Genomic DNA, 23,163 nt, shown 5'->3' on the forward strand with positions numbered 1-23,163 from the left:
GTAAAAACATCTAAATGTCCATCAACTGATGGACAGACAGCAAAACATGATATATCCATACAATGGAATATTATTTGGCCATAAAAGGAAAAAGAACTGAGTCATGCATTTTGAAACCATTAATACTAAGTGAAAGAAATCAGTTACAAAAGACTACATATTGTATCATATTACTTCATTTATATGAAGTATCTAGAAAAAGGTAAATCCTTAGAGATAGAAAGTAGATTAGTGCTTTCTAGAGCCTGAGAGAAGGCAATGGCACCCCACTCCAGTACTCTTGCCTGGAAAATCCCATGGATGGAGGAGCCTGGAAGGCTGCAGTCCATGGGGTTGCGAAGAGTCGGACACAACTGAGCGACTTCACTTTCACTTTTTAGTTTCATGCATTGGAGAAGGAAATGGCAACCCACTCCAGTGTTCTTGCCTGGAGAATCCCAGGGACGGGGGAACCTGGTGGGCTGCCGTCTCTGGGGTCGCACAGAGTCGGACACGACTGAAGCGACTTAGCAGCAGCAGCAGAGCCTGAGAGAAGGGGAAATGGAGAGCAACTACTAACAGGTATGGCTTTTTCCTTTGTGGTGATAGAAATATTTTAAAATTAGAAAGTATACAGATGATAGTAAAGCTCTGTGACTATACTGAACCTCACTGATTTTTACATTTTAAAATGATGAATTTTATGGTAATAAATTATATCTCAATAACTCTATTGAAGTGTAGTTAAAATATATAGCCAAGATTCTAAAGGGAAATTTAATTATATTTTTCAGAGCAGCACCAAGTTCTATTCAACGTCTGCCCTCACTGACTAAATAACTACAGTATACACGAATGGTGGATGAATGAACTAAGCAATAAACAAGAAGAAATTAAATCTTTCTAGCACCCAGATCAATAAAAACAGACCTTGAACTAACTAGTCTTAATCTTGGAAATCAAATGCATTATCTTAAGAACTCTAAAAAGCATTCTACAAAATAGGACAAAAAACCTCAGTCTGTTGTTACAAATTAGGACAAAAACCCTCAGTCTGTTGTTATAAAATAGGACAAAAAACCTCAGTCTGTTGTTCCTATCTTCTGATTTTAATAGGGAATGTAAGAAAATTAGAATGATTCAGCCCCAAGTTATTAGAGATCATATACTTAAATCTAACCAATACCTCTTTCTGTCCTATGAGAAAATTAGAAATAATTTATATCTACATCACTATTTCAATTTATATATAACCATGCTAAGTTATCACTCCAGTACTCTTGCCTGGAAAATCCCATGGACGGAGGAGCCTGGTAGGCTGCAGTCCATGGGGTCGCTAAGAGTCGGACACGACTGAGCGACTTCACTTTCACTTTTCACTTTCATGCATTGGAGAAGGAAATGGCAACCCACTCCAGTATTCTTGCCTGGAGAATCCCAGGGACGGGGGAGCCTGGTGGGCTGCCGGCTATGGGGTCGCCCAGAGTCGGACACGACTGAAGCAACTTAGCAGCAGCATGCTAAGTTATTAATCACCTAAAATCTAATTTTGGGAATGATAATTCTTAAGGCTCTCAAATATATATTTTGTGTGTTAATTTAGTGTTGGGACTGTAAGCCTATAAAAATATAATATACTATTTTAAGATAATTTATAACAAATATTTTGAACTTAAATAAATTTGCCCTGACATTTGTTTGGCACATATACTCAGAAAACTGTATGTATCCTGGAACTTTTTATTGATATTACTACTAATAGAACCAATCCAAAATTTACTGCTGCTTTAGGGAGGCCTGAGGGAAGTACTGGAAGCAACAACGATGAAGAGAGTACAATGTATGATATGACCTTTGAAGCCTTATAAAAAAGTGGGAAAGTGAAAGTTGCTCAGTCACGTCTGACTCTTTTCGACCCCATGGACTATACAGTCCATGGAAATCTCTAGGCCAAAATACTGGAGTGGGTAGCTGTTCCCCTCTCCAGGGACAACTCAGGAATCCCAACCCAGTTCCCAGCTTAGGGATTGAACCCAGGTCTCCCACATTGCAGACAGATTCTTTACCATCTGAGTTACCATGGAAGCCCAAAATAGTGGGAGAGATAATCAATAAACAAATAGCTACAAAAATGTGATTAATGTTGTAACAGAGGTGAGACCAAGGATCTCTGGGCAAATGATACCAATTCCAATATTAGGGGTTTTCTGACTTTTATTGATCTTATGTCTGTAAGATTTGATTCCTCTGTAAAAAATGGTGTTGAATTAATATCTACTGAACTGAAATTCAAAGGTAGGCTTGAGATATTAATAAAAAATGGAAAATAAAATAACAATAATTTAAAATAATTAAATAAATAAAAATAGAAAACAAAGGTGCCGCATGGTTTAAAAGATCATAGCTTAAGGAAAGAATTGTTAAAAAAGCTCAACATATTTTGTAGCACTGGGCTTCCTCAGTGGCTCAGAGGTAAAGAATCCGCCTGCAATACAGGAGTTGCAGGAGAAGAGGGTTCAATCCCTGGGTTGGGAAGATCCCTGGAGAAGGGTATGGCAACCCAGTCCAGTATTCTGCCTGGAGAATTCCATGTACAGAGAAGCCTGGTGGGCTACACAGTTCATAGCATCACAAAGAGTCAGACAGGACTGAAGTGACTTAGCACGAGGAATATAACAAAGCCCTTGCATTTTCATAGATTTTACTAAAGGCCTGGGCCCTCTCTCTGAAGTAGATGTGTTAACTTTGGGATAAACAAAGGAGGACTCCCCCAATTTTTTAAGGGTCAGAATTTAAATTTATGCAACAACCATATTCATTCATCTCTAAGATTCAAACTGTAAATTCAAAATCCAGCAATTATCTGAAGTACTTTTATAACTCACCTGTTTCTTGCTGCTTCCAGCTGTTCTGCTAGACCCTTGGGGTGTCATGTTACCATTAATGTTGCCATTAATCTGGATTAAGGGTTCCTTGGAAAATTTCCTATTGCAACTAATCTACAAATTGAGAATAATATCTGATTTTCTTGTTTTACAGGGTTGTCTAACGAGGAAACAAAATTGAATATATGCAATAAATTTATTACTAAAATGCCTTAGATGATATGCTATATGCTGCTGCATTGTTTGACCTGTACGCATACCAAAAAAGGGAGCTTTTTAGTTCTACTTAATGGAAATCTTCCATAGTCTATCATTTTATGTTATTCACACTTACATGAATTTATTTAAGACAAGCAACTTCAATTTTCTCTCTATCGCAACGCTTCTAAATTTTCAGAAAGTGCTTTCATTTTAATGGGCAAAAGAGCTACTATTTCCTCTTCTATGAAAACCTTTTCAGTGACATAAAAGTTGTTGGCAACTTGTAAGACAGTGGAGAAACAGCCATATTAATTTGGGAGAATGGTACCGAGAAGTTTACCTGAGCAACAGGATCAATTCAGAAGCCTGATTCAAATCAAAATTCTACCAGGTCCAGTGGATCAGATCCTGGTGAGGGTGGGGGAACTATAAGTTTGTACTTTTTACTTACTTATAAAAAAAAAACAAACCCAAAACTAAGATCATGGCATCTAGTCCCATCACTTCATGGCAAATAGAAGGGGAAAAAAATGGAAACAGTGATGGATTTTCTTTTCTTGGGCTCCAAAATCACTGTGGATGGTGACTGCAGCCATGAAATTAAAAGATGCTTGCTCCTTGGAAGAAAAGCTATGACAAATTTAGACAGCATATTAAATGCAGAGTCAGCACTTTGCCAACAGAGGTCCATATAGTCAAAGCTATGTTTTTTTCCAATAGTCATGTATGGATATGAGAGTTGGACCTTAAAGAGTCAAAGAATTGATGCTTTCGAATTGTGATGCTAGAGAAGACTCTTGAAAGTCCCTTGGACTGCAGGGAGGTCAAACCAGTCAGTCCTAAAGGAAATCAACCTTGAATATTCATTGGAAGGACTCATGCTGAATCTGAAGCCAATGCTTTGGCTACTGGATGAGAAGAGCCAACTCATTGGAAAAGACCCTGATGCTGGGAAAAACTGAAGGCAAAAGGAGAAGGGGGCGACAGAGTATGAGATGGTTAGATAGCATCACCAACTCAATGGACACGAATGTGAACAAACTCCAGGAGATGGTAAAGGACAGAAGGGCCTGGTGTGCTGCAGTCCATGGGGTCACAAAGAGACAGACACAACAGCAGCTGAATAACAATAATACAACTTATTTATTTATTTTTAGTTTTTGGTTGTGCTGGGTCTTCATTGCTGCTCAGGCTTTCTCTAGTTGCAGAGAGCAGAGGCTACTCTTCCTTGCAGTGTGCAGGATTCTCATTGCGGTGGCCTCTCTTATTGCGAAGCACAGGTACTAGGGCATTCGGGCTTCAGTAGTTGTGGCTCCCAGGCTCTAGAGCACAGGCTTAGTTGCTCCGTGACATGTGGAATCTTCCCAGACAAGAGACTGAACCTGTGTTCCTCTATGCCACCAGGAAAGTCCCTTAAGTTTGCATTTCAATCAGGTTCCCTGTCTGGTTCTTAGATGCTTTAAAGTTTGAAGACCAGGACTGCAGGCTCAGATATTTACATTGCCCACTCTCAGCAATACTGTTTGGGATAGCTATGGTGTGTGGGCATCCAGGTGGTGGCTTCCAAGTGTAGTCAGAGGCCTGGAAACTGTGCCCTGACCTTTTGGAAGGGCCTCTTGCCCTCTATCCCCAATCAAATACAGTAGCTCTGCTTTTGTCTGTTTTACACAGCAGGGTTTCCTCAGAGGGTTATATTGCTAAAATCGAGTCTGAAAATCATTGGTGAAAGGCACTGAAATTAGCATCTGGTGTCAGAAGACCTGGGTGCTTGCGTTTCTCTTGGCACCTGCCATCTGATGGTTTTTGTGCTAGTCGATAAACTTCACTATCTTCATTTGAAACACAGTCATAATCTTGGGTCTACCTAATGGGTGATGGTGGGGATCCAACCAGATAACACAAAGTATCTGAAACTAGGAATGATTATTAACAGGTATTGTTATTGTAACTAGGGACAGAATGTGCTTGAGTATAAGAATGGATATATTTTAACTCTTCCAGGGATATGTCAGGATAGACTGGTCGTATTCATTTTTGCCCAACATAAGATTGCACTCAAACATTACAACTTAATAAAGGGCTTTTGGAGGAAGGAGGGGAGGAGGAGGAGAAAAAAAGAGCAAAACTCACCGACACAAATGCTTGAGATTTGGTTTCGTTCAACTGAAGCTGCAATTTCTTTTCATTGTCATAGACTCCATAAAGTCTCTTGGACCAGGTCTGAGGTACTCTGCTCTTGAATTTTAATGAACTATATAAAGCGAATATCCTTTGTAAATCTAGGACCAGGCAGCTGCAGTTGTAGAAGATGACACCGAGTTCTTTCATCTGTGAAATTAAAATTGAGAGCATCAATGCCATGTACATGTGATGGTGTTATTCTCAGACAAAAAAATGCACAAGAATGCAGAAATAGTGATTTTTTTTTCTTGTAGTTGCTATACTATAACAACTATGCACACACACACGCACACACACACATATATATGTATATATACTGCATCTGTAAGTACGTAGATAGAGTCATATTATGGTATACATAAATGATGTGTCATTAAAATGCTTAGATATTTGAGAAGTTTTGCCTGTTTTTGCATTTGAGTTCTTTTTTAAAAAGATACATTTATTTTCTTTTTTTTGGCTGTGCTGAATCTTCATTGCTGCACGTGGGCTTTCCTTAGTTGCACTGAGCAGGGCTTACTCTTTGTTACTGCGATCAGGCTTCCCATGGCAGTAGCTTCTCTTGTTGCAGAGCACAGACTCTAAGGCATGCCGGCTTCAGTAGATGCAGCTCGCAGGCTCTAGGCACAGGCTCAGTAGTTGTGGAGCACAGGTTTAGTTGCTCTGAAGCATGTGGGATCTTCCTGGACCAGGGATTGAACTGGTGTCTCTTGCATTGCAAGGTGGATTTGGACTCTTATGGATAATTTTTCCATATTCATCAACACGTTTTAAATAAGCTCTTCCAATTCTTTTCTTCAATATTAAATTTTTTGGTATGAATCCTTAGATAATGCAGCAATATAAAGATTGGCTTTCAGTTGCAGCACAACAAAATGGTTTAGATCATGGATTCTGGAGTCAGACTGCCTGGAATTAGGTTCCAGCCCAACAACTTTCTGACTGTATGACTTTGGACAAGATACTTAATCTCTCACCATAATTTTCTTCTTGCATAAAAAGTAGGTAATATTATTTATTTCATACAATTGCTATGATACATAACATGGTTAATATGTTTTTATGGGCTTAGAATAGTACCTATCACATGGTAACCACTTAAAATATGTTAGCAATTACTATTCTTCTTAAGACTACACAAGCCTCAAGAGTAAGAGGGGCTACCCTGGTAGCCTCAGCTGGTAAAGAATCCACCTGCAATGCAGGAGACCCTGGTTTGATTCCTGGGTTGGGGAGATCTGCTGGAGAAGGGATAGGCTACCCACTCCGGTATTCTTGGGTTTCCCATGTGGCTCAGCTGGTAAAGAATCCGCCTGCAATGCAGGAGACCTGATTCGATCCCTGAGTTGGGAAGATCCCCTGGAGAACGGAACAGCTACCTACTCCAGTATTCTGGCCTGGAGAATTCCATGGACTGTACAGTCCATGGGGTCAACAAAGAGTCAGACACGATTGAGTGACTTTCACCTTCAAGAGTAAGAGACCAATAGGATCTTGCAACAAAGAAATCATAGTGTGATGCATCTGCAAGCCAATGTGCCAAAGATTGCTATTGACTGTCTAGATGCAGGGCTTCCCGGGTAGTACAGAGGTAAAGAATTCTCCTGCCAGTGCAGGAGATGCAGGTTCGATCCCTGGGCCGGGAAGATCCTCTGGAGGATGAAATGGCAACCCACCCCAGTATGCTTGCCTGGGACGGAGGAGCCTGGTGGGCTACCGTCCATAGAGTCGCAGGCAGTTGGACACAACTAAGCAACTGAGCATGCATGGACGTCCAGAAAAGACCTCTCTGTAATCCTGTGTGAACACTCACAAAACGTGAGCATTGTCCAAGCACAGAAATGACCAAAGAGCCCCATCCTAGTTGATATAGGTGATAGTTGCTTCTTTACCAATCACAATTTCAACCTTAATTCATCCCCCTCTATAACTGATGGCTTATTAAAACACCTAATCACCAAGTTGTTCTATTTCCAGTAGCATCCAATCCTGAGCTTCCTTATACCCTATTCCCTGCTTCCTTATACCCTCCCCTGCAAAACCTTGTCCAAGGCCCAAACCTCATAAGACTTATAGTCTTCCCTAAATTCATCTTCCTTACACCCTGCAAGTGGCCATAGTGTCACTCTATCTCCTTGAAACAAGCAAATTGCTCATCTCCAGCATGCAGGCTGGTTTTTGGCTTGAGGGCAATGACACCTCCTTATCTCTAGAACATGCACATCACAGGGTTTTGAGTGCTGGAAGCAGACAAGTTACTGCAGTAAGCACAGTGCCCAGCACTCAGTGTGTGTTGGCTGCTGCTCTATCCTAAGTCACACTGCGGAGGGAGTACCGGATAGTCAACACGGTTCCATCTGAAACAGGAAGTGGCCCAGGAAGCAAAGCAGGAAGCTTTTAGGGGGAATGAATAAATGAATGAAGGCAATAATGGCTGTACATAAGGGTATGTTGGACACGACTTAGCGATGAGCATGCACAAAGGCATAAAGAAAGGCTGCACTTGAGGAAGAGGCTTCACCCTTAAAGCCTAAAGTCAAGGGGTGCTTCTGAAAATTTTCAGTGTTGCTGAAATCTGTTATGTACCTTATGTTGGAATGCATACTATCACACATTTCAATCTGGAAATCTAATGAAGTTATTCTTTAAAAGCTAATGTAAAATCTGGAAGCAAAAAATAAAAATGCTTATTTTAATGGTGTCATAATTATGAATGATGTTTGTCCCTTTAGGTATGATCAGCTAGAGAGAAGTGTATTTATAAACATTGTCAGCATTTATCATCCCCAGGGCTCCCCTTATGCACCATTTATCATCATCGACATGCAAGAGGTCACTGTCTCTCTGTGCACTCTACTTAGATTTCCTCTAGCAGCTAATATTTCCAGTGACTGCATGCTAAACAAAGATTAAGTGTTCCTTTCCCCCTGTTGTGTAAGCTGCTTTTTGTGAGCTTTTCTCTGCAATGTCTGACATCATTTTGCCGTGACTACATTACAGCTTCAGAATCCAAAGGCAATGAAACAAGCCAAGATTTGCCCTCTAGGGATATAAAGAGAACTTGACTTCTATCGTCCTCTCAATCTTAGAATGACTCAAACCCATTTCTAAATATATGTATTTGATTTAGGCTGGTATCAAGTGAAGATGGGGAAAAAAAGAAATTGGCTTTTGTTTTGGAGATCTTTCAGTCAGAGCCAAAATTCAGGACAGGTTTATGAACAGACATTTCTAAAATGCTGGCAGAGGGGAAAATAACAAAGATTAGGCTTCTGAAGAGCTTTTATGTCCAGATTATCAAAGGAACAAAAAGTTAAACTGAGAGATTCTTTGACTGATCAGTGGAGGTACTCTGATGGGCTGCCCTGACTTTTCAGTTCAATCACACAACTGATGGTTAATTGAATGGCCCAATTGTTTGAGTAAAACTACCTTGAAAAAGCTGGAGATTTATCAGCTAATGATTCTTTGGAAGACAGTTATTTTTAGGAGAAGACGGATTCTCTTTTTCACAAAGTAGGAATGTGTTAGTGATCAACCCATGGAGGTCAGAAAGGTTTAGGGCCTCAAACAACCTGGAACACCCTGCCAAAAATCTCTTCTAAGGGTAATGATTTTATTTACAACTTGAATTACATCAACGGTTCCCTTATGTCCCTTGCACTAGGATATTATGGGAGGCCCTGCTGAAGTGTTTTTTTCTTTCATTTTTTAGGATCCAATGAGTAAATTTTATTTGCAGTTTAACAATGTAAGCAACACAAAATTTAGTTCTACCATTCCAAATTTATTGGGGGTTTTTCCCATAGGTTCTAATTATTTGTTTTTGTTTGCTTGTAAAAAAGATTCTTTTTCTGAAGTGTTTGAGTTTGAGACAATCCAGCAGATACTCACTGCTTAGGGAGAAATAACAGAAGTAATACTAGTTTACTATAGTGCTTACTATGCTTCAGACACTGTTCTAAATGTTCTACAAGTCTTCTTGTTGTTGTTGGTTAGTTGCTAAGTCGTATCTGACTCTTTTGTGACCCCATGGAATGTATAGCCTGCCAGGCTCCTATGTCCATGGGATTTCCCAGGCAAGAACACTGGAGTGGGTTGCCATTTCCTTTTTCCGGGGATCTTCCCAACCCAGGGATCAAACATGAATCTCCTGCATTGCAGGCAGATTCTTTACTGCAGAGCCACCAGGGAACCCTTCACAAGTCTGCATTCATTTAAATTTCACAACAACTCATTGCACAGGTAAGAAAACTAAGGTTTGGAGAGATTAAGGGAAATGTCCAAACACACAGGTAGTGAGCAGGGAATCTGAAAGTTCCGTTTAATATTTCATCGTTGGGAAGAATTGCTCACAAAGAGGGACGAGAAGTTCCTTCAGGTGAGGGTTAAGTCCTCTTTTTTTTCTGCCTTGGAATTTCTACTTATATTCATAGTCTCCATTTCAAAGCAAAATAAGAATTAGGGGAAATATAATTATACCAGAAAATCTTCTTTTTCCTTTATTTTCTCAAAGTTAGTGGGAGGGAGTTATGAAGGGAAATGCAGTGAGAAAAAAAAAAAAAAAAAGAAACTCTTCCTACTTAGGGGATGAGAGACAGTATAAAGGGAGACAGGCTTGGTTTAGTGGATTTTATTGGTGACACAGAAGCCAAAGCAGGCAGCTGATGGATGCTCTTGTCAGCAGAATAAGGGGATGCATTAGCATCGTTCTTCGCTGAAACTCAGAATAATTAATCCAAGTGAGCTTAACCACAGCTCAATCTATCATTTATGGATGTCTGGCTTGTTGTTTTCATGATTTTATAAAAATGTGAACCGGTATTTCTTTAATTTTCTTGACAAAGACAAAAGAAGTTGCAACACTGAGCAACTCTCATGCATCCAGTTAGTGGTTGATTTATATTCTGAGTTACTGCAGGAAATTTAATTACTAGGAGCTCTAACTCGATTTTTGTTTCTGCCCTCAAGGTGAAATTTTTGTTACTGGGGATGGAAAATAAAGAATTGAATCTTAGCAGCTCAAGATAGCCTCCTGCTCAGAAATGTGCTCTTTGGCCCCTGCACTTCCACAGTGGGTGGTCCACACCACTTAACTTTCTGATGTCTTGTTTTCTTTGTTACCAAGTGGAAATAAAAATGCTTGCCAGTAGGAACACAACTAATTGAAAAAAGGAGAATGTAAAAACCTTAGAGAACAGCTAGTTCAACCTTGTTTCAAAATTAAGGAAACTGAGATCCCTAAAGGGGAAGTGACTTGCAAGATCACAGAATAATGTCCTCTGACTTCAGTCCTGGCTCTTTCTCCCGACAACGCTGTGCAGATACCTCAGAATATTCCTTCATAGTGTGGATGAAGAATACTGTCTGCCACGTAAGGAAACCAAGGATGCTACTTTCCAAAGTACCACAGTTCATTTGCCATCTTTGACTTTTGGCTATAAGGAACTCACACATCAATTCCTTGTCTGCAGTCATTCCAGACTGTTCACCCCAAGGGGTTTCTGCCTGGAGAAAAACAGGGTACTGGCCCTAGTTACGGTGCCTATCAAAGGAATCATTTCAATAAGACCGAATCATTTCAATCTTTCCACACATAGGAAAGCACCAACCTCATTAACTTGAGATGTTTGTTTTTTCTTTAGTTAGCATAAATTTTTTGATGTAAAACTACCTGGTTTGTTTTTGCAAAACTCCTATATATCCTGGCTCCTCCCTTACATCTCAGAGCTATCTGAGAGCCTGCCTCCCAGGCTTGAGTCTTCAGTATGTCCATCTAATAAAACGTAATTCTCAACTTCTAGGGTGTGTATGTTTTGTCCCCTAATAGTAGGATGAATGAAGGGTTTTGCTTTTTCCTTTCCTTCCCTCCCATTTCTCCCTCCCTCCCTTCCTTCTTTCTGTCGATGCATCATCTTTTAAAAGAGTCTGAAAACTTTCCAAAGTACCACTATTCTTTTGGCATCTTTAACTTTTGTCTGTAAGGAATTCACACGTCAATTTCTTGGCTTTGTCTGGTCAAAGGAAAATCAATAGATAAAACAGTGACCAGAGAATGCTAATAATGGGAGGGATTTTAAAAGAATGGGGTTAAGAGTGGAATAGGAGGAAACAAATTGGAAACACATTTCAGTTATTCTTTGGAGTACTTTAACTTTATCCTGCTTCTTTAGAAGAGTTGAAAAATTATTCCAAAATGTTACCACAGCTCCTCCTATCATTCCTGTTTTCTCTCTTCTCTTCTCAGTGAGCAGTGAGGAAGCTGAGATCATGCCCCTTTCAGTTCATTTTATTCGATCCCCTTTTCATATGTTGGGCCAGACCCAAGTGACTATATTTGCCTTTCAGGCTTGTACAGTAAACATCTGGCCACACATGTGTATCAGGATGTTAATTAACATCAATGTGAATTTCATCCATTACCTTCTTATTCATGCAAAGATGAAATATTTAAGGAAACTGTAGATGGAGAGAAACTCTTTTTAAAAAAAAAACAGAAACCCCACCAAATGTATAAATCTCATGCTACTCTTTTGCAACCAAGTCGTATAATTGTGGGGAAAAGGGGCAAGTGGACAGTCTTTAGTGGGTTTCATTTTTATATTATAATCTAACAAACTCTTTTAGTACTCACAGTCTGCTTTAAGACCTTGAAGGATAGAAAAGCTCTGAAATTTTTCAAAACAAAAAAAGGATTCCCCTCTCATTCCAGAGAGATGTTTTTGCCTCCATTCTGCTCCCTTCCTCTTGATTCATTTCTTGGCAGCTCGGAGCACAGTTCTTCAGGTTCCTCGCATTAAGTAATTCCTTCATGGGCGGCACTGTGACACTTTACTAACACCAAAGTGGCAGAGCAACCAGGGTGGGAGGCTACCTAGCTTTTAAATGAAATGCTATACCTATATACTTAACCCCAGTGGTTCTCATCTCTTCTCTGTCCGTGGAGCTCTAGAAACATCTCAGAATGGTAAAAAAGAGACTGTTCTGCCCTAGTCAGGGCCACCATTGGGCTGGCTGACAACCCTGAGTACAATGGCCAGCCAGTCAGGGTGATTATTGCGTTAGTGTGTAGAGCAAGGACTTGGGCTCGGATTCTGGTTCTCACAACCTTCTCCACTGTGACTCAGGGCAAGTTCCTTAACCTTTTGTGTCTGTAGCTCACCCATTCTTTAAGTGGGGATGTCAAGTGGGGATGATAATAATGCTCATAAGATTCCTGCAATGATTAAACAAACACACATAATCTGTTTAGGACAATGTCCCCCACATAAAATAACACAAGTGGGAGAACAGAACGACCAGATCAACCATGAATGTGCCCTGTGAGCACGTTAAAAAAACGTAGCAGAGCCACTGGGACTCCAAATACCAACAGCAGATAAAACTGGTCAGTAAGAGTGATCTGATGGAAACAAATGGAGGTTATGTCACTGAGTGTGAAAATAAATTAATAAATAGATAGGTAGATAAATAAATAAAAATTTAAAAGGTCAGATGTTTTGTTTTCCAAATTCAAATTTCTTATTTGGACCTAAAATGAAAGCTAAATTACTCAATTCTTTCCACATGTTTTTGGGTTACTAAGACACAGCTGTCATAAATAACTCAAAAGAAATAAATGTCTAAGGGCAATTATAGCAGAGAAAACAGTCTGGCAACCAAACATTACCAGAAAGGTGTGTTTGTCCCTTGTATAATATAAAATAATAAATTTCTCTGATCTTACAAGCAATGCAATTTTTATAAAATAGTGACTGCTTAGTCAGTTTACAGACTGGTATCCAGACTTTATAAATAATTCAGTTCAATCCAGTAATTAAAAACTGAGCATGTTTGATGTATAACTGTGTGCATGGGTGGGCTGGGGTGTGAAGGAGTGGTGGTAGTCAGGAGAGCACAAAAACAAGCTATAAATCAATGTAGAATCTGCAAACTGCTTAAGGGAAATATCACCCACATTTTGGAAGATTCATATAGGAGGGAAAGAGGTTGCATTTATAAGGGATTTTTAACCTCTGGATCAAGAGAGAGTTCAGCAGGTGTGAAGCCTGCATATCTGCAGGTTTATAAGGAGAATTTTCATAGGTTTTGGCCAAATCCTCTGTGATTAAATAGCTGATAGCTTGAGCAGCAGATGACTGCCAAATTAGATGGATGTGAAATGGCCTCATGGGGGTAGAGAACTGGAAAAAGATCTTGAAAGATCTTGAAACAACAGTTTCAACAAGCAGAGTTGGGAGGACAAACCTGGAAGAATAGAGGGCGTGAACAAAGGCAGGGAGATAAGAAATGTCGGATTCATTTCGATATTTGCAAAACCAATACAATACTGTAAAGTTTAAAAATAAAATAAAATTAAAAAACAAAAACAAAAAAAACTATGCAACCATGCCACTCCAACACAAAAGCTGCCATAGATAAAAAGAGTAAAATAATGGGGCATGACTGTAATCCAATAAAGCTTATTTGTGGGCAATAAAGCTTAAATTTCATTCAAAAAAAAAAAAGAAATGTCAGGAGCATAAGCTTAGAGAGAATGAGTGGTGGGAGGGGAAGTTCTGGTAAGTGAAAGGCTGGTATATTACGGAGTGTGGGCCCATCACCCTTCATGTTAGAGGTCAGAAACCCATCTGCCTGGGCATCAGAACAAACGTGACGTAAATGCGTGTAAAGCCTTATGAATAGAGGAGATTGAAGCTGACGTAGGGAGTGTATGCCTTGCATGATGACATCAAATTTTATTTTTTAATATTTCTGGCTAGCCACAAAATATTAGCCTGCTGAGTTGGCCCTCTGGCCACCAGTTTGGGAATTGTACTTGGAATGTTAATGAAGTGTCATTACCCAATTCGTCTGACACTGAATAGGTGGGAAAGAAACAAAGAAATAAGAAGCAGGGCCTGGAAGAGATGTTGAAGTCCCGAACCACAGAAATAGGAGGTCACGGTTGCAGGACCTGAGAGGACAGTTTATTAAATGTGTGGGGATAAGGAATGGAAAGAGACAGAGCTGACTCCTGGGTTTCTAAAGTGGGTGACTAGAATGAACAATAAACAGAGCAAATCTGACTGCAGACCTTGTGAGTTTGAAGTTCATTTGTGAAATTCAATTGGTGAAAAGAGTTAACATTTATTGAGGTCTTACTGCTTTATAAACTTCATTTTTATTAACTCCCTTAGTCTTCAGAACAACTAAGTCAGGTGAGCACTATTATCGTCTCCTTTAACACACAGGGGGCTGAGGCACAGAACGATTAAGGCCAAACACTTAGGAAGGAGTGTAATCAGAATCTGGGCACAATCAGCGCAGCCCCAGGATCCACACTCTAAACACGATGCTCTGGATGGTGGTTCAGTGGGTTGGTAACTCTGAATCTGAACCGGTGGCATAAATGGGCGAACCAACATCACAGAAATGTGGATGCCACTACAAGAGCAGATGATTATTGCAGGAAGAATAGGTGGGCTGTTCAGAATGGATTATGAGTGCCTTTGTCTTTTATACTGTCCCTTTTCAAGAGCAACGTTGACTGCTATGTTTGCAGTGCCTAGTACGTAACAGATTTTTGATAAGTATTTCTTAAATGAATGAATGGATGAATGAAATCACAGGGAACACCATTAATCAAGGAAGGAACTCAGTACTTAGGAACCCCTAACAGGAGACAACAAAGGACCAGTCAAAAAGGCAGGAGAGGAACCGAAAGAGTTCAGTGTCACAGGAGAAAAATTTTTGAAAAACTAAAAAACTGAGGGGGATTTCAAGAAGGAAGAAATGAACAAGGTCCATGAGCAAAGAGGAGCACTGAAGCATTTCTTTTGTTGATGTCGGCAGTTAGAAAACCTTTCCCCTTAGACCTTTGCCCATTTCTTAAGTGTGTTTAGGAAAGTTTTCTGTTTCTCTGTCTTTCTTAAAGGAAGTTGGGCAGGAGATAGTTCAGCAGGGAGTGGATAGGAAGTAAAGAGTCTTCGATGAATTTCTCAGTGAAGCCAGGACTCAATTAGCATTCTCAGTGCTGCTTACTAAGCCCAGGAGTGGGCAACGAGGCTGGAAGTGTGTGTGAGAAAGGAACGAAATAGCTTCTCTTTTGTGCCTTGTTTCTCTTTCTTCACCGTTGTTTTTTTTAATTTCTTCCTGCCATTAAACATTTCTATTCACTCAGTTTTTAACAGTTCAATAGATTTCACTTTTTGATTCCAAATGACCTTTTTACTTGTAAATTAGAATTGACGTTAATAAAAAGGTAATACAACTAGTATATGCCTGAACATTTAAATGAAAGGGCAGAGTAATTTTTCTATTTTTGATACATTGTATTTATGCAAATACAGACAATATAGTAGTGAATAAATCCATTTCTTCATTATTTAAAAATCCTACTTTGATTTTTATAGGAGAAATGGCTTCAATTTCTTCTCAGATAATTTTAGACTTTTTTTTCTACAACATGCACTCAAATTTTTTTGGAATGCAGCAATTTTATAAGCATTAAGAGGAGCACAAGATTTTTTTCTCTAGTTATCTCTGTGATATAGAAAAATAGTGATCCTACATACGTATTAAAAGGCTCCTATGTTAAAATGACAGCATGAAACATAGAACATAATTCATGGCTAAGAAACATACAGCATCATTTATACAAGCAGCTTATCAATATTCACTGAGGTGACTCAAGCTTAGCACATGTACAATAGAATGTTGAAAAACAGCCATGCTTTATCCTATTACTGGTTTTGTTTTCTCCATAGGAATCACGGATCTACAAGAAGTCTGTTCTAAAATCTTATGCTTGACTATCCAAAACAACCAGCCTACACTGCATTATTAAATATTTACTGATAGTTTTTGAAGACAATACTATTATGAAATCACAGATTTTAAAAAAATTTATTTTCCAGACTTCCCTGGTGGTACAGTGGATAAGAATCTGCCTACCAATACAAGAGACACAGGTTCGATTCTGGTCCAGGAAGATTCCACATGCCACAGAACAACTAAGCCCATGTTCCACAACTACTGAGCCTGTGTGCCACCAAGTACTGAAGCCTGTATGCCCACAGCCTGTGCTCCACACGAGAGAAGCCACTGCAATGAGAAACCCGTGGACCACAATGAAGAGTAGCTCCCACTTGCCACAGCTAGAGAAAACTTGCATGCAGCAAGGAAGACCCAGCACAGCCAATAAATAAATATTTTAAAAAGTAGTTTTCATTTTCATTAATGTACTGTGTACCTATAGTAAAATTCACCTCTTTAAGCATAGAGCTCTTTTTTAAAAATTCAAGTATAGTTGCTTTACAATGTTTTAATTTCTGCTATACAGCAAAGTGATTCAGTTAAATACACACACACACACACACACACATATACATTCTAATATTTTTTCTATTATGGTTTATCACAAGACATTGAATATAGTTCCCTGTGCTATACAGTAGAACCTTGCTGTTTATCCATTCTATATATACTATTATAGTTTGCATCTGCTAATCCCAAATGCCCACTCCATCCCTCCCCCCTCCCCCTTCCCCTTGGCAATAAGTCTGCTCTCTCTCTGTCCAAAAGTCTGTTTTCTGTTTTGCAGACAGGTTCATTTGTGTCATAGTTTAGATTCCGCATATAAGTGATATCACATGATATTTTTCTTTCTCTTTCTGACTTACTTCACTTAGTATAAAATCTTTAGGTCCATCCATGTTTCTGTGCAGAGAAGGCACTGGCACCCCACTCCAGTACTCTTGCCTGGAAAATCCCACGGACGGAGGAGTCTAGTAGGCTGCAGTCCATGGGGTCGCTAAGAGTCGTATAACTCTCCCTTTTCCCTTTCATGCATTGGAGAAGGAAATGGCAACCCACTCCAGTGTTATTGCCTGGAGAATCCCAGGCACGGAGGAGCCTGGTGGGCTGCCGTCTGTGGGGTCCCACAGAGTCGGACACGACTGAAGCGACTTAGCAGCATGTTTCCGCAAGTAGTATCATTTCATTCTGTTATGGCTGAGCAGTACTCCATTGTGTATATGTGGGCTTGTCTGGTGGCTCTTGTCTGGTAAAGAATCTGGCTGCAATGCAGAAGATGGGGGTCCGATCCCTGGATTGGGAAGATACCCTGGAGAAGGGAATGGCAACTCCTTCTAGTATTCTTGCCTGGAGAATTCCAAGGACAGAGGAGCCTGGCAGTCCATGGGGCCACAAAGAGTTGGACACAACTGAGCAACTAACGCTTCCATTTCCTTCCTCGTGTATGTATATGTACCACATCCTCTTTATCCATTCCTCTGTCAATGGACATTTAGGTTGTTTCCATGTCTTGGCTATTATGAATACTGCAGCTCTGAACAGAGCAGTGAATACATCTTTTTGAATTATAGCTTTGTCCAGATATATGCTCAGGAGTAGGATTGCTGAATTCACTCTATTTTTAGGTTTTTGAGGAAGCTCCAAACTGTTTTCCATAGTGGCTGCAACCAACTTATATTCCCACCAACAGTGTGGGAGGGTTCCCTTTTCTTCACATTCTCTTGAGCATTTGTTATTTGTAAACTTTATAAAGATGGCCATTGTGACCAGGGTGAGGTGGTACCTCATTGCCGGTTTGATTTGCATTTTCTAATAATTAGTGATAGTGAACATCTTTTCATGTGCCTGTTGGCCATCTGTATGTCTTCTTTGGACAAGTGTCTATTTAGGTTTTCTGCCTGGTTTTCTATTGAGTTGTTTGTTTTTTTGTTGTTGAATTGTATATTTTGGAAATTAATCCCTTGTCGGTTACATCATTTGTAAATATTTCCTCCCAGTCTGTAGTTGTCTTTTCATTTTGTTTATGGTTTCCCTTGCTGTACAAAAGCTTAAAAGTTTGATTAGGTCCCATTTGCTTATTTTTTAATTTTATTTCTATTGTCTTAGGAGACTGACCTACAAAAACGTTGGTGTGATTTATAGCACATAGCTCTTAGAATTTTGATATACAGTCTGTAACCACCATCATGATCAGTGTATAGGACAGTATCATCACCCACAAAAGTTCCCCCTGGCCTCTTCGTAGTCACCCACGCTTCAAACCTCAGTCTTTAGCAACCACTGGGCCTGGTGTTTTCTTTATGGAAAGTATTTTCTACATATTCAATTCCTTTAATAGATAAAGTATTATTAATGTTACCTTTTTCTTATTGATTGAGCTTTATAGTTGGTATTTTTTGAAGGAATTTATCCATTTCACCTAACTCATCAAAATTATGGCCATAGAATTGATTATAGCATTTTGTTATTATCTTTTTAATGTCTATGAAATCTGTAGTTATGTTCCCCTCTTGAATTCCTGATATTTATAGTTTATGTCATCTCTCTATTTTCCTTAGATGGTTAAGCTAGATGTTTATCAATTTTGCTAATTTGTCAAAGAACCAGTTTTTTATTTCGCTCATTGGAAATCTTTTTTCTTAACAAGTATTTTGTGTTTTAAATTTCCCTTGAGTCACTGTTTTAGTTGCATCCACAAATTTTGATATATTGCATTTTCATTTTCATTCAATTCAAAGTATTGTCCAATTTCCTTGTGATCTCCTCTTGATCTAGTCAATATATGGGATATTTTCTAGGTACTTTTTTTTTCAAATTGATTTTACTCTCTTCATAGATTTTACTGTGATATGAGAACATATTTTGTATAATTCTAACTTTTGAAAAGTTCAAGTTTTGTTTTACAGCTGATGATTTGAGATATCTTGGTAATTGTTCCATACACACTTGAAAATAATATCAATTCTACTGTTTTGGGATAAAATATTCTACAAATGTCAATTTGGACAAGTTGTTGATAGCGGTTTTCAAATTTTCCATATCCTTACTGATTTTCTCTGTACTTACTCTATCAATTACTGCAAATTGAATACAAAGTGAATGTTGAAGTCTTCATTTATAATTGTGGATTTGTTTATTTCTCTGACAATCTTGCAAGTGGTATATTTAGACCAATTATATTTAATGTAATTGATAATACTGTTGTATTAAAATATACCATCTTTGTAGCTCTTTTCTATTTTTGTGTTTAAAATTTTTTCTTCCTTCTTTGAATTAATTGAGTATCATTCAATATTCCATTTTTATCCCCAGCCTCTGATCTTATTATCTATGCATTGGTTCAAACAGTTTTAAGTAGGCTTAGAATTATTGCCCTACATTTAAATATATACTTTTATTTACTTACTTTTAAACAAGAGTTTTGATATTTATTGCCTAATTTGTCCCCTAAAAATTGTAGGGGTTATTAAACTACTTAAAAATTTAGTCAGCAAGATTTTATGGCATTTTATATGTAAGTACCTTGTAATAATATATTCTCAATTTATCCTTCCCATCTTTTGTGCTATTGTCATAAATTTTACTTTTACATATGGTAAAACACAAAGTACCTTGCTATTTTTCTTTATAGACATCAGCTATTTTTTAAAACAATTAAAGTGAGGAAAATTTATATATGTATATTTTTTTTCTAGTGTTCATTTCTTGGTATAAATTCCAATTGCTTTTATTATACTTCTTCCTGAAGAACTTCTTTTAACACTTCTTGTTCAGTTCTGATGGTAAGGACTTTTCTCAATTTTGTTTGTCAGAGAAAGTCTTTATTTCTTCTTCATTACTGCTTTCTAATTTTGAAAGACATTTTCACTAATTATAAAATTCTGGATTGACAGATTTTCCCCCCAGCATTTAAAAAATGTTACTTCATTGTTTTCTGGTTTGCATAGCAATTGACAAGAAGTCTTCTTTAATTCCTGTTGCTGTTCCTATATGTAATATATCTTTTCTATTTTCTCTTTGTCTTTGAATGTTTATTATTCAGCAGTTTGAATATATTATGCCTAGTTTCTATTTGATTTTTAAAAGCAAGTTTCCTTATTAACTACTTGAAACCTCTCATTTTAAAAATTTAGAGGTCAAGACGTACAGAGATCATATCCCTAATTCAACAGTTATTGAGTTGTTCAGCATAGCATTGATGAAATAGGTACATGTTAGAAAAAAAGAAAATCAGCAGTAATCTAAATGGCCACTAGGATATTGGTTAAATAAATTACAAATACTTATATATGTGAATATACTTTGATTATTTCATGGTATTGTAGATATGTACTTCGATACTAGACAATGTTCATTTCATGGTTAAAGTAAAAACAACATACTACAAAATACTGTAAATAGTATGGTTGCTTTTCATTGTAATAAAAAAAGTAAACTGCAAATATGGGGGCTTATGGTTTTATTTTATCAGTATTTTTATTAATATTTTAAATTTGGTATAATAACATTTGTTGTATTTTCAATGAGAGAATAGTTAAATATATATTTTTGTGCATTTTAGATATGTACTATTTGCAACCAAATTAAAATATTAATACATGTACCTGTGGACATAGATTGGTGGGAACAGAAAATACTAGTATTAAAGTGGTTAGATTTTGGATGTATTTTTCCCTTTGGTGGTTTCCTATATATAATAATGAACATTATTTTGGGGTAATAGACACTGGGCATATTTACGATGTCTTCCATAACGTTTACCCAGAGGTCTCGAGGTAGGTGAAATGAGATGATCACACATACTGCAGATAGAGTTAATGCACATACAATCAGTGTAGTTGACTCTTAGGAAGAGTTCACCCTCTGGTTATCCTTCCCCTTTGTTGTCTTTTCTCACTTTAGTGATGAGGGTCTCTTCTAGAAGCAATATACACAAAAGAAGAAGTTATACATGTCTATCAAGGGCTGTTAGAAATATACTTGGAGCCTTGATGATTTCTCCAAAAGACGAACACTGAGGTGCAACCACATGGAGAAATCAGAGCTGTCATGCAAAGAAGGAAGAGACCTTCCTCCTCTGGTTCATGCCTTGGGTCCTCGCTGGCTGAACATCTCAGGACAACATACATAGCAGCTCAACCCTGGCCATGGAACAAACACTGTCATCTTCTGCATGTTTCAAGTATTTGGTATAATTAAAAAATACATATAAAACGAATTTCCACAAAGAGAAAGACAACATTTATTTTACTAACAAGTTGAGATTGGAAGTTAAATTCTTCTCTGAATCTAACACAAAATTACATTTCAAATTAAAATTTCCAAAGACTGACATCACTGAATGGAAAAGCAGGGAACACAGGCACAGGAACCTTTGTTTTTCACTCCATAGGAAGGAGCATTTCTTTCTCCTCTGAATAAACTGAATGCTTTTTGCTGAGTATTGTCGCTACTAAAGTGCTTTTTCATTGTTACACTCTATCAATCATTTTCCTCAGCAGGGCACTAATTTATTAGTTGAACTGCTTTGCAATGATTGCAACCACTACCTTGGAAGCAGGTCAATACGATTGCTGTCGCTTTGAAACTGAGAAAGCTAAAATGCAAAGAAAATTGTCTAGCCCTGAGGCCCAGGAATCCAGTCTGTGTTTATTTCTCAGGCTTAGGTATTTCTTCTTTTCAGTCCTATGACACCACCTTAATGGCAGAAAGTGAAAAGGAACTAAAGAGCCTCTTGATGAGGGTGAAAGAGGAGAGCGAAAAACGTGGCTTAAAACTCATCATTCAAAAAATGAAGATCATGGAAAATAGACAGGGAAAAAATGGAAACAGTGGGGAAATGGGGAAAATTTTATTTTCTTGGGCTCCAAAATCACTGTGGATGGTGACTGCAGCCATGAAATTAAAAGACGCTTGCTCCTTGGAAGAAAAACTGTGACCAATCTAGATAGAGTATTAAAAAAGTAGAGACATCACTTTGCTGACAAACGTCCGTATAGTCAAAGCTATAGTTTTTCCAGTAGCCATGTATGGATGTGACAGTTGGACCATAAAGAAGGCTTAGCGCCAAAGAATTGATGCTTTCAAACTGTGATGCTGGAGAAGACATGAGCGTTTCTTAGACAGCAAAGAGATCAAACCAGTCAATCCTAAAGGAAATCAAGCCTGAAAATTCATTGGAAAGTCTGATGCTAAAGCCAAAGCTCCAATACTCTGGCCATCTGATGTGAAGAGCCAACTCACTGGAAAAGACTCTGATGCTGGGAAAGATTGAAGGCAGGAGGAGAAGACGACAAGAGAGGATGAGATGGCTGGATGACATCATCACTCAGTGGACATGGGTTTGAGCAAACTCTAAGAGATAATGGTCAGAGAAGCCTGGAGTGCTGTAGTCCATGGGGTCGCAGAGTCAGAAATGACTGAGTGAACAACAATAGGCAACTTGAAAGTATTAAAAAACTGCCCAAGGATGAGGGTCCAGCAATTAATTATACAGAATGTTACTGTTTGTTTATTTGAATATTTAATTTATTTAATTAATTTTTGATTATGCTATGTCTTTGTTGTTGTATAAGAGCTTTCTCCAGTTGCAGTGAATGGGCTTTTCATTATGGTGGCTTCTCTTGTTGCTGAGCAAAGGTTCTTGCTGTATGGGCTTCAGAAGTTGTGGTGCGGGGGGTCAGTTGCTCTGTGGCATATGTAATCTTCCCGGACCAGGAATTGAAACTGTGTCCCCTGCATTGGCAGGGGGACTCCCATCCACTGTACTACCAGGGAAGTCCCATTTAAATATTTCTAACAACATTTAGTTCTTTCTCTTTTGAGATCAAGATTGTGGCACCAAAAAGCTACAAGGAGCTTTGCTCTGGCTCACTTAAAATAATGAACGTTTCAAAACAGTTTTCTGCTAACTGAGGAAGAATAAACAATTTAAGTCATACTGGAATCATAAAGCATATGCATTATTTTTAGGTTAGAAATAATTGAGAGGAAAGAGGAGATGGTAAGTATATGTGAAAGCTGCTATTAACCCTTCCCCGCTCCCCCGCCCCAGCATTCCTCCTTTATTCTTTTGTCTCAATGCTTGGGCCAGGTTGAATTTGCATTCTCCACTGCTTCC

The 23,163-nt window shown here is 38.4% G+C and overlaps 1 protein-coding gene across 2 annotated transcripts in view; it reads right to left on the reverse strand.

Moving 5' to 3' along the window:
* The window catches only part of PLD5 (phospholipase D family member 5), a 427,217-nt gene that overhangs the window by 19,600 nt on the left and 384,454 nt on the right, over positions 1–23,163 (reverse strand). For both annotated transcript variants that reach the window (XM_086342686.1, XM_086342687.1), the window contains exon 6: positions 5,196–5,393. In XM_086342686.1, the coding sequence (XP_086198812.1) occupies positions 5,196–5,393 (198 nt within the window). The remainder of the gene's footprint in view (positions 1–5,195; positions 5,394–23,163) is intronic.

The sequence above is a fragment of the Bos grunniens genome, chromosome 16 (genome assembly GCF_055505025.1).
Source record: "Bos grunniens cultivar Pamir isolate PY7600 chromosome 16, Bosgru_T2T1.0, whole genome shotgun sequence".
Lineage (NCBI taxonomy): Eukaryota > Metazoa > Chordata > Mammalia > Artiodactyla > Bovidae > Bos > Bos grunniens.